This window comes from Bacillus rossius, chromosome 1 (assembly GCF_032445375.1).
Source record: "Bacillus rossius redtenbacheri isolate Brsri chromosome 1, Brsri_v3, whole genome shotgun sequence".
Taxonomy (NCBI): Eukaryota; Metazoa; Arthropoda; class Insecta; order Phasmatodea; family Bacillidae; genus Bacillus; species Bacillus rossius.
Genome location: NC_086330.1, coordinates 217,577,569 through 217,592,693, shown reverse-complemented (window position 1 = coordinate 217,592,693; position 15,125 = coordinate 217,577,569). Strand labels below are relative to the sequence as shown.

Here is a 15,125-nt window from a genome sequence, read left to right as displayed (position 1 = left end):
ATGTTGAAGCATCTCAAAATGGCAACCTTTTATTTCACAATTCATATTTGTACTTTGTGTACAATCGCGTGTTAACATTTACGGTAATTTATCTTCAGATTTTTAACTGAAATATTTGTACTAAAATATCACAGTTATTTTCAGAACGATTGTTTACGTTTACAAACATTTCGGATGTAATGTATGGAAATTCACGGCTGCCAACTGTCTTTCCACAATATTTCTTTGTTGTAAAACGAACATTGCCGAACACGCTCGAAGACGCCATATTAACAGGAATTTGGTACGTTGCTTCAAAAGCTATTTTAATAATCCACTCTTTATTTATGTAAAAACCTTTCATAATTATAATAGATTATTCTTTCAAATTCATAGAACAGACTCTCTCTGTCAGAGAGTAATATGGACAAATATACGCGGTCACGTAACCGAAGTTATTCATGGCCGTATGCTTCATCATGTCAGCTAGCCACTTGTTTTGTTCCGGCAAGATGCATTATTTGTTTGCTGTTTTTACGTTAAACACACTACTAAGGGCCGGTTTTATGACCTCCGGCTAAAGTTCCGGCTAAAATGTAACCGCAGGCTAGCTCTTATTTCGGTTTTATGACTTCCTGTTAACGTCTACCTTCCAGTTAAAGTTCCGGCTAACCTAGCGGGTGGATGAACCGGCCGCTAGCTGCCTAACCGGAGGCTAAGCAACAGAAAATAAAATGGCGTTGTATCAGGCGAGGTTAGTTGTTAGTGATGATGACTATTTGAGGAATTCTATTGAATATTTGCAGGATACGATGGAATAATTTATTACTAAATGTAAAATGCTTCGCATTCGTCAAAGTTTTATTAAAAATTACATGGCATGAAAGTGTAGTCACGCTTTTCTATTCTCGTCGAGTCGTGTATTATTATTTGACTTTAATTGATCACGAAGTACATAAACGTATGCTATGTATATAAACTTAAGAATATGTGTAAATAAGTGAATTTTAAAATTGCAAAACGAGGGTTATTATTACCGGTAGGTACCTATAAAATGCGTGTTTTCGTGGAAGTTGTATCTGTGAATTTTTATTCGTAATACAGTGGACATATGCCGGGAATGAAATGCACTTCATACGACTTCAGACGTGGTTATAATTCAATGAATACAATTGAATGTGAAAATAAATGTTACCCAATTATCCCTTCCCTATCTTACAAACCATTAGGTACTTATTATCTACCTGCCACGCAAGTGCAAAACGAAAACAGCACTGGAATTATTCTGTTTACCGTATCCAAGTTTATCCCTTGATCCTATCGGCATGACCCTTTATATGTTGGTCTTGTTTTACATTATACTTGCTGTTTTAATTTAGAATGTTGAAAAATTCTGTACACAACACAAAATACCTAACATATCACGATGCAAACAAATTATGTCGGGTCTTGTAAAAATATATTTCTTTCGTATACATTTTACAATCATAATTATTTCCCCAGTGAATATATCTAGGATCTCTCGACCTACTAAATTAAAACAGCAAGCATCCTATACCACAAACTAATTCCATCAGGATCGGATTAATTTGGATACGTGATACGAAACTATTAGTACAAAAATGAAACCTACACCAGTGAAATGAAAATCGACAAGTATTTTCCCGAAACGGGGTCTATATTATTTGATTATGAAATAAATTTATGAAAGAAATAAGTGTTCTGTAGCAAAAATGTCATCCCCTATTTATTTGTTGGTATAGAATTACTTCGTTAGTTTTGGCTTAATATATAACCTAACAAAATCATGAGTTTCAATACAAGAGTAAAGTTGAAAACACACGGTTTTGAATCGTAAATTGTAATTTTATGGTTTAATACAAAGCAGGTTTGACGTCAAAGTAGTTTTTGGTTAATTTAATTATATCTGTTGCCAGATAAAGTTCGCGGCATATTTCTTTACTGCAGCTGTAAACATTCCGAATCACAATACAAACAAACAGCTGACTAACATTCTACCAGAAAAAATAACTGTCTTGCAACAAAAGTTACCAAATTCTGTTTTATTTCATTACCAACACACCCATTATTACACCACACGCTTCGTCAGGTTCCGGTTAGCCAACCGCAGGCTAAGTTTGGGTCATAATACACCCCTCGTTCGTTAACCGGAGGCTAGCCTTACCTGGAGGCTAGCTAACCTGAGGATTTAGCCGGAGGTCATAATATCGGCCCTAAATAGTAATACACCTTGTTCTGTGGTAATACGTAGCTTAAGTCAAACGGAAAGTTAAATGCTGTATTTTAAGAGTGATTAATAGCCATTGTAAAAATTTTAAATTCGTAGATACAGTAAACTGTGAAAAATCAACAATCACACATCGGTGGAACGGCGGGGAACGAGCTCTAGACAAATAAACAGCTCTGAAGATGACAATTATGCAGCTTCATTAGAGTAAACACGAAAAAATTTCTAGTGTAATATTTAAAAGTGTAAATATTTTCTAATTGTTTTCTTTTGACTTTTAGGGTAGGCCATTCAAACTTATTTTAAATAAGTAAAGTGATAAATATAAATTAATTGTTATACATAAATGCAAAAACGATTTATCAACACAAAATGTATGTCTAATGAATTTTCACATTAATTTCTACCAAAAATTATTTTTACATTTGTTTGGCCTCCTGAAACTGCAGGTCGCCTTATATTCGGGGTCGCCTTATATTCGGGCCAATACGGTATTTGTTTTTTAAATAAGTGCCTTTGCCGTTCTTTCTATTAGTTCTAAATTTATTTTTACATAAAAATTAATTTTTTTATGAATCAAACTTTTTTTTTTAAATAATTCAGATTTTATATTCCTTGCAGATCGCAAACTATACATCCTATAGAAAAATTAATTAGACCTTTTATGTAGTAAATTTTATGTACTTTCATTTTGTATATTAGTGTGTTTTCGCTAGAGGCCACGGTTTTAGATTTATTCAAGAAAAACGCGAACAAATGACAGTTAAAAGCTCCCCCACCCCCCCGCTCACAACTCACCGGTCAGGATTTCTAGTATGTTGTTCATGAGTCTCCCCCCTACCACTGTACAAAAATTTGCGACTACACGAATTATTTCCCCTATTTTGTCTTCAATGACTGGGCTACTATGTCTCTTTCCAATTCTAATGATACAGGTGTCCTTGGGTACCCATGCACAGTAAGAACTACCGTTCCTCTCTCTCTTGCACCTCAGGGCATCACCTGCCTCTCTCTTTCTCACTCCAGCTCTGATATTACCCTCACATGGTTTATCATGTTTTCAGACAAAGAGCAAAATAAGTAAAGAAAATAATTACACTACTACACCTGAAAACTTAACCAACCAGCAAATTAGTAATAATTAAGCCTGTGCGAATATCAGTTTTTTAGTTTGAATCGAATTCGAATACGAATACGAAATTATTCTCGAATACGAATATTGAGTTCGAATAATTGGAATGAGAATTGAAATCCCATAAAACATGTTATATCACATCACATTACAATATGATAACAGGTACATATTTACTGATACAATGTATGTAGAATCAAAAAACTGACAGATCTTAAAATTTTAAGGTTCTCCAATTTTATAATTAGTTCGTATCAAAAAAAGTCTTGTCACATCACTACATATTAGCTAATTTAAATTTTTGTGGAGAAACACAAGCTCCTCTACATTTTCGGGGAGTAGACTCTCTCTTTTACACGTCACAATGTTGCCAGCTGTTGAGAAAAGTCTCTCACTGCACACTTGTGTGGCAGGTATAGGCAAGTACTTTCTTGCTACCACAGCTATGTTTCGGATTTTCATTCTTTGGGATTAAGGGTGCTGCCAGATATTCGTTTACTTCTCCTTGGATAGTTTCTTCGTAGCTTGCAAGAGTAGACTGAGCTGCTGTTGAAGGTTTCACGTAGGCCCACAGAGATGACTTCTTAATAGGCATTTCACTTGTAGCCTCACTTGTCTCAGTTATAGTTTCAGCTACTGTGTTCAGCTTACACAGCTTACATACCTCCCTGCACAAATTTTCAACCCATATTTTTTTTTTTTTCATCCTCAATTAGTGAATCTTTGCACCGTGGATCTACCATCATAGAAAACACATTTACTTCACAATCTTGGTACACCATGAAACGTGATCGCAAGCTTTTAAGTAAGTTCTTGGCATGAGTTACTGCTTGCTCTTCATCAGAAGTATAATTTGCTAGCATCTTCTCCATACAGAAGAGAATGGGAAAAATTAGCGAACTAGTAGGGAAACTATTTGAACTGACCTCTTTAGTAGCTTCTGCAAGAGGTTCCAAAACATCAACAACAGCCTTGCAGAGATTCCATTCATTCTGAGTGAATGAGTCCAAATTAGTTCCTTGTAGAGCTGCCCCAACTGATTCTCTAACCAAAATAAGTCTGGCCAGCATGTCCACCATGTTTCAATATCTTGAATTAATTCAAGAACAGGTTCCCCTAATCTCTTTTGCTTTTCATGAAGCCTATCTCTTGCTGAAATGCTTCGTGAGAAGTACCCCACAATGGACCTTGCTTTCTGGCACATATTTTGAAGTCCTTCTGTTTCCTTCTTGGCATCTCCAATTGCCAGCTGCAAAGTATGTGCAAAACTCGTTAATGATTTGCAATTTATTGCTTCAAGTGCAGCTCTAAAGTTACGAGCATTGTCTGAGACAATAAACAGTGGGATAGTGTTTCCTTCACTTAATATGTCCCATTTCTCCAGAATTTCAACAATAGAAGCTTTTATGGAAAGTGCTGTATGAGCACCACTCAGTTTACTGACTTTTAGGCAGTGAGACCTGTAATTAAAATGTGTGTCTGCATAATGGCAAGTGAGAGACAGATAAGAATCTGAGGCTCTTGATGTCCAAGAATCTGTTGTGAATGACATTGACTGAATATCTTGGATATATCATTAGCCAATGTTTCCTGCATTTTACATTTGCATTTTTGGTACAAATTTGGAACAATACTGCGTGAGAATGTTGTACGGCTTGGAACAGTGTATTTGGGTTGTGCTTCCTCCATCATTGCCCTAAATCCTGGTTCATCTACAATGGCAAAGGGATGCATACTTTTAACAATGAAATTTGCTACCCTGTCAGTTAGTTTTTTTGCATTAGGGTTTGAAGGCTCCCACTTGGTTGGCTGAATGAAGCTGGAAATTGTTGACTGTGTGTGTGATGAACCTGCAGAAGTCTCCATCTGTGTCCTTGTAACCTTAGGTTTCTTGACTTGTGATTGATAATCCGAATATTCATCATAATGTAGCTGCAACTAGTTAATCATGGTAGTAGTTGTCCCTGAAAAAGTGGAAAATGTATTTATACAGTATAAAAATACTTATTAGAATTTTTTTAAAATTTTATTACATAGAAATTAAAATTAAAAAAAAAAACTGCATTATTTTAACTAAGATAAATATTGCAATCGTCATAAATCCAATTTTTTTAAAAATTTATTTCACTTAAGCATATCAAGATCAGATCTATAATTTGTTTCAAGCAAAAAAAAGTTTTGAATTCTAGAACGTTTAAAATTTTTTCAATGCTATGAATCTAGACATCTGCCATTTTCATGAAATATCCATTTACATCATTATAAGTGTCTTGAGTATGTTTAAAATTGTGGTGCTTGATTTTAAAAATATTAAAAGTTCCAGACTTAAATAAGGTGCGAGATTTTTATTAGGTTAAGAAAGGGTGCAGTTCTGTTATTATCTACATAAGCACACTTTAGCACAAAAAAACAATACTTAAAATCTACACTTGCCAATCACAGATGTGCTAACCTGTCCATGTGATAGCAATGTAATCCTTTATCATATTCAAGAACTGTTAAAAAAAATTATCTACGTAATTTAATGCAAAGGTGATGGATGTTTCACGTTAATGACTATGATATAACTATTTAATACATACCCTTTGGAGTTTTCAAAGGTTTCTTGCATCGTTTGCAAATTGTTTCTTGTTTACTTGTTTGCGACTTGTCAAAAAATTTCCAATACACAGATCGTCCCACTGTTGAAACATCAGCCATTCTGATGTTCACTGCGCAAGTACTTATAAGTAATGGGTATGTATGCCACCTTACTATTCCACAAATGATAAAATCTCAGCAGTCAATGTTACTATAAGACACACTCACAAGGTACTGTATATGTACAGCAACTACACTTCATAAATACGCTGTGTGGGAATGGAATTTCATTTCCTGTAATTCGGGCTGGGAATTAATTCTCATGGGAATCAAAATAGGATCTGAAAAAAAAAAAAGAACTTTAATAAACTCTCTCCTAGTGTAACCTTTTTTTTTTTGACGCGCGGGATAGGATAATTGCCTGAGCTGTCACTACGCGAGGAATTTGGGAAGTGGTGGAAGGGTTTGAAGGGAAGGGGGAGGGGGGTGGCCGCCTGCATCCGGTCGTTTACTGTGTATTATCCTATTGAAAAACATTGATGTAGCATGTTAGGCTTTTGGAGTCTTTGCTGTGAGTATGCAGCCAGATGTATTCCACATGGTCTGTGCAATTTTCTTTCTCTTCGCTGTCATGTTCCGAACGTAATTACAGTCCCGACAAACCATGTTTCACCCTCTAATCTAAAACTGTCACCTATAACACCCCGGTTGTGTGGATTTTACAGACACGTACTTATTTTTATAAGTATACTTACAGTTCAAATCTATTTTAAATGACCTGACGACATTCTTCTACATAAAATACGTTAGTTATCGCTCCGAATTACTGTGTTCAAACAGGCTTTACGTGGCCAGATGTAGTGGAATATCTCCACAAACGTAACTCTAAAACATTACGAAAATCCCGCGGAACTTTTGCCCCTGCCCAACGAGAGAAACCTCCGTTTCCCGGTTTCAGTGATCCCGCTCAGCGTTTTTTGTAAATGACTGAATATTCGTTTTTTCAAAGTGTTAGTATTTGAATTCGAATCGAATACGAATAATAAACTATTCGTTTTGATATTCGAAAATTTGAATATTCGGATAGACCTAGTAATAATAAATTTAAGCAGCTTTATAAATTTTAAGTGGTAAGTAAATTAACAGACATACTTAAAACCATGAACTAATGGAAAATATAAGCATAAAAATACATTCCTAACATAAAACTACCTCTGAAACATATAATCAGCCATTATTTACATTAAAACCTAGTAATATTTTATTATTTTTTAAGCCACTGTTTTATATGTTGAGAGGGTAAGGATCTACCATGATTCAGCTTCTCAGGTTTAAGGTAAAACTAAACATGAATATGTTTTCATATTAAAAGCAGGCTCTACTTTTTACAGTTTGATTAATTTAACATAATTTTATCACTACATTTTGGGCTAGTAAGAAAAACCAAGGGCATGGGGACAAATGATTTTGTCAAGCCCCTCCTCATTATTTATTTAATATAGAACTTTTCAAACCAACCTAAGGACTCCAAACGTTGATGTGGCTATAATTCTCAACATGATCTGTGCATATTGCATTACTTGTGAGGTTTTCTATGAATTATACTAACAACAGACTTGTAATTTTAGTCCCATCAGGGTGAACCTAAGGCACTAAAAATCCTTGATAACCCCCCCCCCCCCCACCCCCCCACACACACACACACACACATAAACACATACATAGGCCCTGACTCCTTTGTATTTTCCATTTTTTTACTTCATAGAAAGTTTGTTATTGAAAAAGTATTTCTCTTTATTTGCAGCTTTTAAATATATGTCCAATTTGCAAGGATTATAACACTGACGTAAATAAATCACTTACAGTATGTTTGTTGTATTTATGTGTATTTATGTTAGATGTCGCTTTCTCAGTGAGACTGGTTGGTTGATTAGAAAAACCAGTGCCAACCCAAAAATGTGGTGTTGTTTTTCTTCTTTTTTATGTTTTTTGAGAATACAAATTTTAATTTACATCTTTAAGTTTTGTATAAGGCATAATTATGTGTTTCATGGTATTCAAATTAAAAAAGTTAATTAAAAAAAATTATTAATAAAAATCGGGACACTACTTCTGCACCAGAGTAGCTAAAAATAAAAAAAAATACTTTGCAGAAAAAAAAAACATTTCAAAAGATTTTCTTCTTGTTGCTGATCAGAGAAAAAAAGTAAAAAGTTGACTAAAGAAACAAATTTAAATACTAAAAAATAAAGTTATTAAATTATTCAGATACATTTTAGAAAGTTCAGACACAAAAACAAAGACAAAAATTTATATTAAATATTTATAATGTAAAAATAATCATATATCCATTCTACACCACTACAAAAGGAAAATGGTGATACAGATGGTATATAGTGAGATTTAATCTCACTGCATGGATACTATAGAGATATAAATGATATGTGATTCACATAAGTATCAAGAGAGTGAAGGTAAAAAAAATTGAAAATTCACCATGGAGATGGCCTCGGCAACCGCTGTGAGCACGTCTGGTCGTAGCGAATGCACCAGAAGCTTCTGCTCCGTAAGCGCCAGCAACAGCGCCATGAGGCAGTTGTCCGCTCCCAGATTCATCAGAAGCTCCCGGAAGCTGGCACCACTGCAACACCACAATATTGATTATATTCCATACACTGGCTCAACAGCTAGTGTAACATCACCATATTATCCACTCTCAGATTATCAGCTTACACCACTGCAATACCACACCTTACATTACTCTGCATTACTGGCTCAAGTGCTGACATTAATATTATTCAGTTGTTTGCTCTCAGATACATTAGTAGCTCCCAGAAAATGGCACCACTGCAACACCAATAGCCACATTACAATGTATTCACTCCATTCTAGTGCTAGCAGTACACGAGGCATTTGTCTGCTCTCATATACATTTATAGCTCCCAGAAAATGGCACCACTTCCACACCACAGCTTAAATTACAATGCATTCACTCCATTCTAGTGCTAGCAGAAACATCAAACACTTGTCCACTCTCAGATACAATTAATAGCTCCCAGAAAATTGCACCTCTGCAGCATCACAACCTACCCTACACTGTATTCTCTAGCTCAAATGCTGGCAGTATAACAATCTAGTTGATTAGAAATTCCCGGAAGCTGGCACAACTGCAACTCTATCCGTACATTACACTGCATTAGTAGTTACTTGAGGCATTTGGGTAACACTATTTCCATACGTGTCCGTGTGCACTGGCAGGTGCAGGTGTGGGGCGTGTAGGGTTGTGTGGGTTTGCATGATAGTGTGTGTGTTTAATAAGTCTTCAGGTATGCATTATTAATGTAATTAACACATAAAACTTTTAACTATTTATAACTCCTTAAAGGTGGAAGTAATAAAATAAAGAACAATTTAGAAATACTGACTCTTATTTTGTTCAGCAATCTGTGGATCGTTAAATGGGAAGGAGAAACTAATAAACAGTAAATCAGCAAATGGTATCTTATGGTTTGTCTGTTACCTTTTAATAACTTGACGTCAACCGGGGCTCCGCCCCCTTGAGCCTGGCCAGACATCGTTCCTTTCCTCTCTTTTCGTTCCCCCCCCCACCTCCCCTTTTTTGTCCACCACCGACGGACATGGGCATGTGTGGAAGTGTGTGTTAAAACTACGTGCCAGACTGCAAGGAGGCATTTCGAGTCAGTGCGACGCCCCTTTTCTGAATTTATTTTATATACACTCCTTTATAATTCTTATTCTCTAGTCCCAGTGCTGGGTGTGTCATCAGTGTCATTTGTGTCGCTGTTGTTCGGAGTTAGGGACGCTGCCCGGGCGAACCCGAACAGGCACAGACTTGGACAAGGCTAGAAAGGTCTCGAAAGAGCCACCTTAGTGTATAAGAACTTTCTGCTGTGTTCTTCCACCGTCGAGGCACGAGGCCGCTGAGTAACCCTGCCCGGGCGTGGCGCAATCGCTGGCGCACGATATTAGCGCGAGCAACGCTGCACTCGAGTCAGTCCGTCATCACCACCGGTCGGGAGCGCACGCGTCTGCAACCCGGGGACTTCATCTCTTGCTAAACTTTGATCGAGTAATTCTGGCATGTAAAGTAATCTCCAAAAACCTTTTCATTTTATCCCCGGGGCGTCTCTCAACCGGCGGGCAGTTTAACTAATCGTATTTCTCGCTTAGAGACTTTCACTAATCTTCCTACGTAGAGACTTTGTGTGTAGCCACGAGAGTGAGCTAACTTCATCTAATCTGGTCCGTGCCTCGGCATTTTAACAGTGTAACGTAATCATGTATGTGAGATCGGGCGGAAGGAATAAAAGGCATAAAATCTAGTACTGTGAGTATTCTTTACTGACCACGTGGTACTTCCTTACTATAGCTAGGTGTGAGGCGTACCCGGCGCCTTAAGATCGGGCTAGGCAGGGTCAGTCAATACTCCAAGCAACAGAAATAGGGCTGGTAACTTGCCTCGCTCGGGTCACATCACACCCTGAGAGAGAGGTTTAGCCGGGGTCCACGTGCCCTTACACGTGGTGGCGCCCAGTTCCATCAGAGACTGTCGGGATCCACAGCCGAGTAGCCCTCAATTGGCACCCAAGAGCGCGGGGCGAGTTACCTCATCCGCGGAGACCAGAGCGTGTGAGTTACGCGGTTGTGCACCGAAACACGGGAGCCTGGAAGATAACGGACCGGCCGGCCACGTGGCACGTGACCAGGTCAAGAGCGCGCACAGCCCACGGAACTCCCAGCGAGAGGCCGCGTGATCGCATCCCGGGCAAAAACAGCTGCCCAGACGGTGAGTGTGTGTGTGAGTACCGCCAACCGCGTCGCGCGCGTAGCGAGGATAAGAGAGACGCCCACCTGTCTCACCACCACACACCACCATGTCGGACAACCACGGACAGAACCCCGGACCGGACCCTATCCAGGCAAGCGAACTGTTTCAACTAAATGCCATGTACTGTGCCGTTTGCGCACGACCACGTCAGATGGGCGGGGCAGCAGGGGTCTCGCCGACGGACACGTGTGTATGCTTGGGACAGTATGACGGGCCACGTGTGCAGGGACTAACAGTGCGGGCGAAACATCACAGACTGGAATACAGGAAATGCACGAGTATGGAATGTGACGGGGAGGCGCGGGAGGGAGGATGGTGTAGGAACTGTCGAGCATTTAAACACACCAAGTGTCTGACTAAGCCCGAGGTGACATCACTACGAGACGAGTGGTACACGTGTCAGTGGTGCCAACACGTGAGACAGACGGCGCAAGACACCAGCGGACCGACGGACCGCATCCCGGACCAACCACGGGCTAGACTCACGCTAGTAGGCCACGTGGAGCTCCCCGAGTTCGCCGGCAGGACCAGTGACGACCCGCGGAAGTTCTTAACCACGTGCCGGGGGCGGCTGGACCGGTATGGAGTGCCGGAAAACGAGTGGGCGGACCGCGTGGGGAACGCACTCAGAGGGGACGCGAAGACGTGGTGGCAGATCGTGCATGAGTACGATATGCCGTGGCCAGACTTCACGAGACGTTTCGAAGCGCGATTCGCAGACGTGAAGGCGGATATGAGGGCGCGCGCTGAACTTTACTGTCTCGAACAACACCAGACGGAGACGGCGGAAGCTTTCGTCATGAAGAAGGTGCGGCTGTACAAGCGGTTGTTCCCTGACAGCGAACCCACGGAGATGTTGAAACATGTGGTTGAGCTGATGCGCCCGGAGATCCTCCCCCACTTACGCGCGGTGACGCAACTGACGGCGGAAGAGTTCATCCAGTACGCCCGCGCCGTGGAGCTGGACTTGAAAGCCGCGAGACCGACCAAAATAACTACGTCAGCTACCGCTAAGGCTGAGACCACGACCACAGCAGACGCTAGGGCGCTGGTGCCCTACGTCACGCCCGACCCTGACGGCAACACGAGACGCGGCGGGGCCGGCCAGGGCAGCCAACCTCCACCAGCGTGGCGGATGCGCGCCATCGGCGCCGGCCCACCACCACAGTGCCACACGTGCCCGGCAGGCACGTTTCATTGGCACGAAGACTGCCCGGTGCGCAACAAATACCGGCCTGACTTCGCAGCGCGTCAGCAGGCGGGAAACGGGCGACAGGGGGCGGCGAGCTAAAGCAGTTCTCCTCCCCCGCACCACCAACAACAACAACGACAGGGCCACTCCTGGGCCACGTGGGCGCGGCGGAAGCCAACCTGCTGCGAATCCCGGTGGTCGTCAACGGGCACGCTGTTCACGCGCTCGTTGGCACCGCCGCCAGCTATAACTGCGTCACGACGCGGGTGGTTGACCCCGCCAAGTTCGAACCCAGGGAAGGGCGCCTGCACCTGGCCACGACAGGGGACGCCTGTCACACCCAGGGCGTCACGACGTTGGAGGTGTACGTGCGGGACCAGCTGTCAACAACGACAGCCGTGGTAGTGGAGCAGCTGCGGGAGGATGTCATCCTGGGGCTCCCATGGCTCTCCGAACAGCACGCCGACATCAACGTCCGGGCCGGGTGCGTGCACGTCGGCACTCGGGGACGACGGAGCGTCTACGGACTGGGGCAGCCTATACCACCCAAAGTAACCAAGGTCAGTCTCGACGAGTTCCGCCACGGGGTCCCCCCGGAAGTCCGTGACCGCATTCAAAACACCCTAGATCAGCAGTGCAGTGTGTTCGCGGCCGCGGACCCGTTAACACGTACCACCCTAGCTGAACATTCCATCCCGACTTATCCTCATGAACCCATGTTCATCCCACCTGGCAGTTACGGACACGTAGGTAAGCAGGCCATCCTTGAACAGATCCAAGAAATGCTCCAAGACGGGATAATCGAGCCCAGCGAGAGTCCCTATAACTTCCAAATAGTTTTGGCGGAGAAGAAGGACGGGAAGTTACGCTTTTGCGTTAACTTTAAACCCATCAACAAAATCACTATAAACGCACCACCACCCCTCTTGAGCATAGCTGACACCCTAGCAGGGCTGGGTAACGCAAAAATCTTTTCATCTCTGGATCTAAAATCGGGCTATTGGCAAGTGCCTATAAAACCGGAAGACAGGCCTAAAACAGCTTTTACCTCACCAGACGGACGCCGATTCCAATTCTGTGCGATGCCATTCGGCCTACAAGACGCCCCCGCTACTTTCCAAGGAATGATGACGAAAGTCCTGGATAACTACTCCGGCAAGTTTGCTGCGGCATACTTAGATGATATAATCATATGGTCACAAACGTGGGAGGAACACGCACACCATTTAGCGCTAGTATTAGAACGACTAGCTACCCACGGCCTAACTTGCAACAGAGAGAAATGTCATCTAGGAACTACCGAGCTGGGTTTTCTGGGGTTAGTTGTCAACGCGGAGGGTAACAGACCGACGGAGGAACAACTGCGCGTCATCCTAGACAAAGAGCCCCCGCGCACACGCAAACAGCTGCAAAAATTCCTCGGCCTAGCCAATTGGCTTCGAGCTTTCATCCCGGAGTTTTCCATTGTAGCCGCCCCCCTGACGGACCAACTGTCACCCAAGCGGCCGTTCAGGTGGACCGCCGAGACCCAGAAGGCTTTCGACGAGCTGAAACGCAGGTTTGCCAACTGTCACTTACTAGCGCGCCTCGACCCGGCCAAGCCCTTGATCGTGCAGACGGACGCAAGTGAGGAAGGGATAGGGGCAATACTTTTACAACTCGATGAAGAAGGGGCGCCACGAGTCATAGAATACTCCAGCGCAAAGTTCGGTGACGTGGAGAGGCGATACAGCGTCAACGAGAGGGAATGTCTGAGGGTAGTCTGGGCCCTTAGACGCTATCGGCCGCACTTGGAAGGACAGAAGTTTACATTGCGCACGGACAGCCAGTGTTTGAAGTGGTTGGCTACGATGTAGGGCAGACGATCCAAGCTGACGCGGTGGGCCATGTTGCTGCAGTCGCTAGACTTTGAGGTAGAGCATGTGCCCGGGAGACAGAATGAGCTAGCGGATGAGCTGTCACGCGACCCGGACAGCACTGCCATCGCCCGAGATGACGCAGATTGGGAGGAGCTGTTGCCGCCCACTAGCGCCCGCCAGACTAACCAGGCTCAAACACCCACGCCATATGCGGCCGTTTGCGCGGTTATCCCCGACACCACGCCGACACTGCCACCGGGCGCCGAACTGGATGACCTTGACGCATATGTACGGGCGGTGCAGCTGACGGACGCGGAGACGCAGGAGCTCGTACGACGATGCGGAGAGGCTAACTGCGAGGGATACCGAGTGGTTGACGGACAGCTGCTGGCACGCCCGAAAGGGACAGAGGATCCATGGCGGATGTTCGCACCGGGACCCACGCGGAGGGAAATCTTTGATATGATGCATGTCAACCGGCTAGCCGGACACCCAGGGGCGGACCAGACACTTCGTGACGTCCGAGGACTGTTCCACTGGCCCGGGGTGGCGAAGTTTGTGAGAGACAGCGTGCGCAGATGTCGGCATTGTCAGCGCCGTAAGACGCGCCGGTCAGACGGGACAGCCCAGCAAGTACCGAGGCAGCCGACGGAGCCGTTTCACACGGTCGCACTGGACCTGATGGGGCCCTACCCGTGCTCAGCCAAGGGGAAAAAGTTCCTTCTAGTCGTCACCGACTGCTTTACCCGCTGGGTAGAGGCGTACCCGCTCTCCAATGCCCGCGCCGGCACCATCGCGCGAGTCCTAGAGACGGAATTTTTTCCTAGGTGGGGCTACCCTAGGGTGATTCTAACCAACAATGCCACACAATTCACTGGTCGGACGTGGACCCAGCTGGGGAAGAAGTGGAGGGTGATTTTACACACCACCCCCGTATACCACCCCCGCGCCAACCCGTCAGAACGGAGAAACCAAGAGATCAAGGCGCAGCTACGCCTCCGTCTCGCTGACGACCACTCGCAATGGGATACCCACATTCCCCAGATACTTTACTGCCTCCGGCGGCGTGTGAACGCGGCAACGGGAGAGACACCCGCCAACATTGTGCAGGGGTGGAACCTTCCCCTCCCCGGGGAATATTACGTGAGACAGCAGCGGGAGGCGGGGCAGGAAGTATAAACGCACGAGCGCAGGCTGGAGCGGCTGTCAGAGGCGCGTGACGCGGCGCGGTGGCACCAGACAGCATATCAGACGCAACGCACGCCGGAAACCCCACACCCACCCCC

At 43.8% G+C, this 15,125-nt stretch overlaps 1 protein-coding gene across 5 annotated transcripts in view; it reads right to left on the bottom strand.

Moving 5' to 3' along the window:
- LOC134527290 (DENN domain-containing protein Crag) overlaps positions 1-15,125 on the bottom strand; it is a 771,918-nt gene that overhangs the window by 504,372 nt on the left and 252,421 nt on the right. For all 5 annotated transcript variants that reach the window (XM_063359835.1, XM_063359836.1, XM_063359843.1 and 2 more), the window contains one exon: positions 8,436-8,580. In XM_063359835.1, coding sequence (XP_063215905.1) covers positions 8,436-8,580 — 145 coding nt within the window. The remainder of the gene's footprint in view (positions 1-8,435; positions 8,581-15,125) is intronic.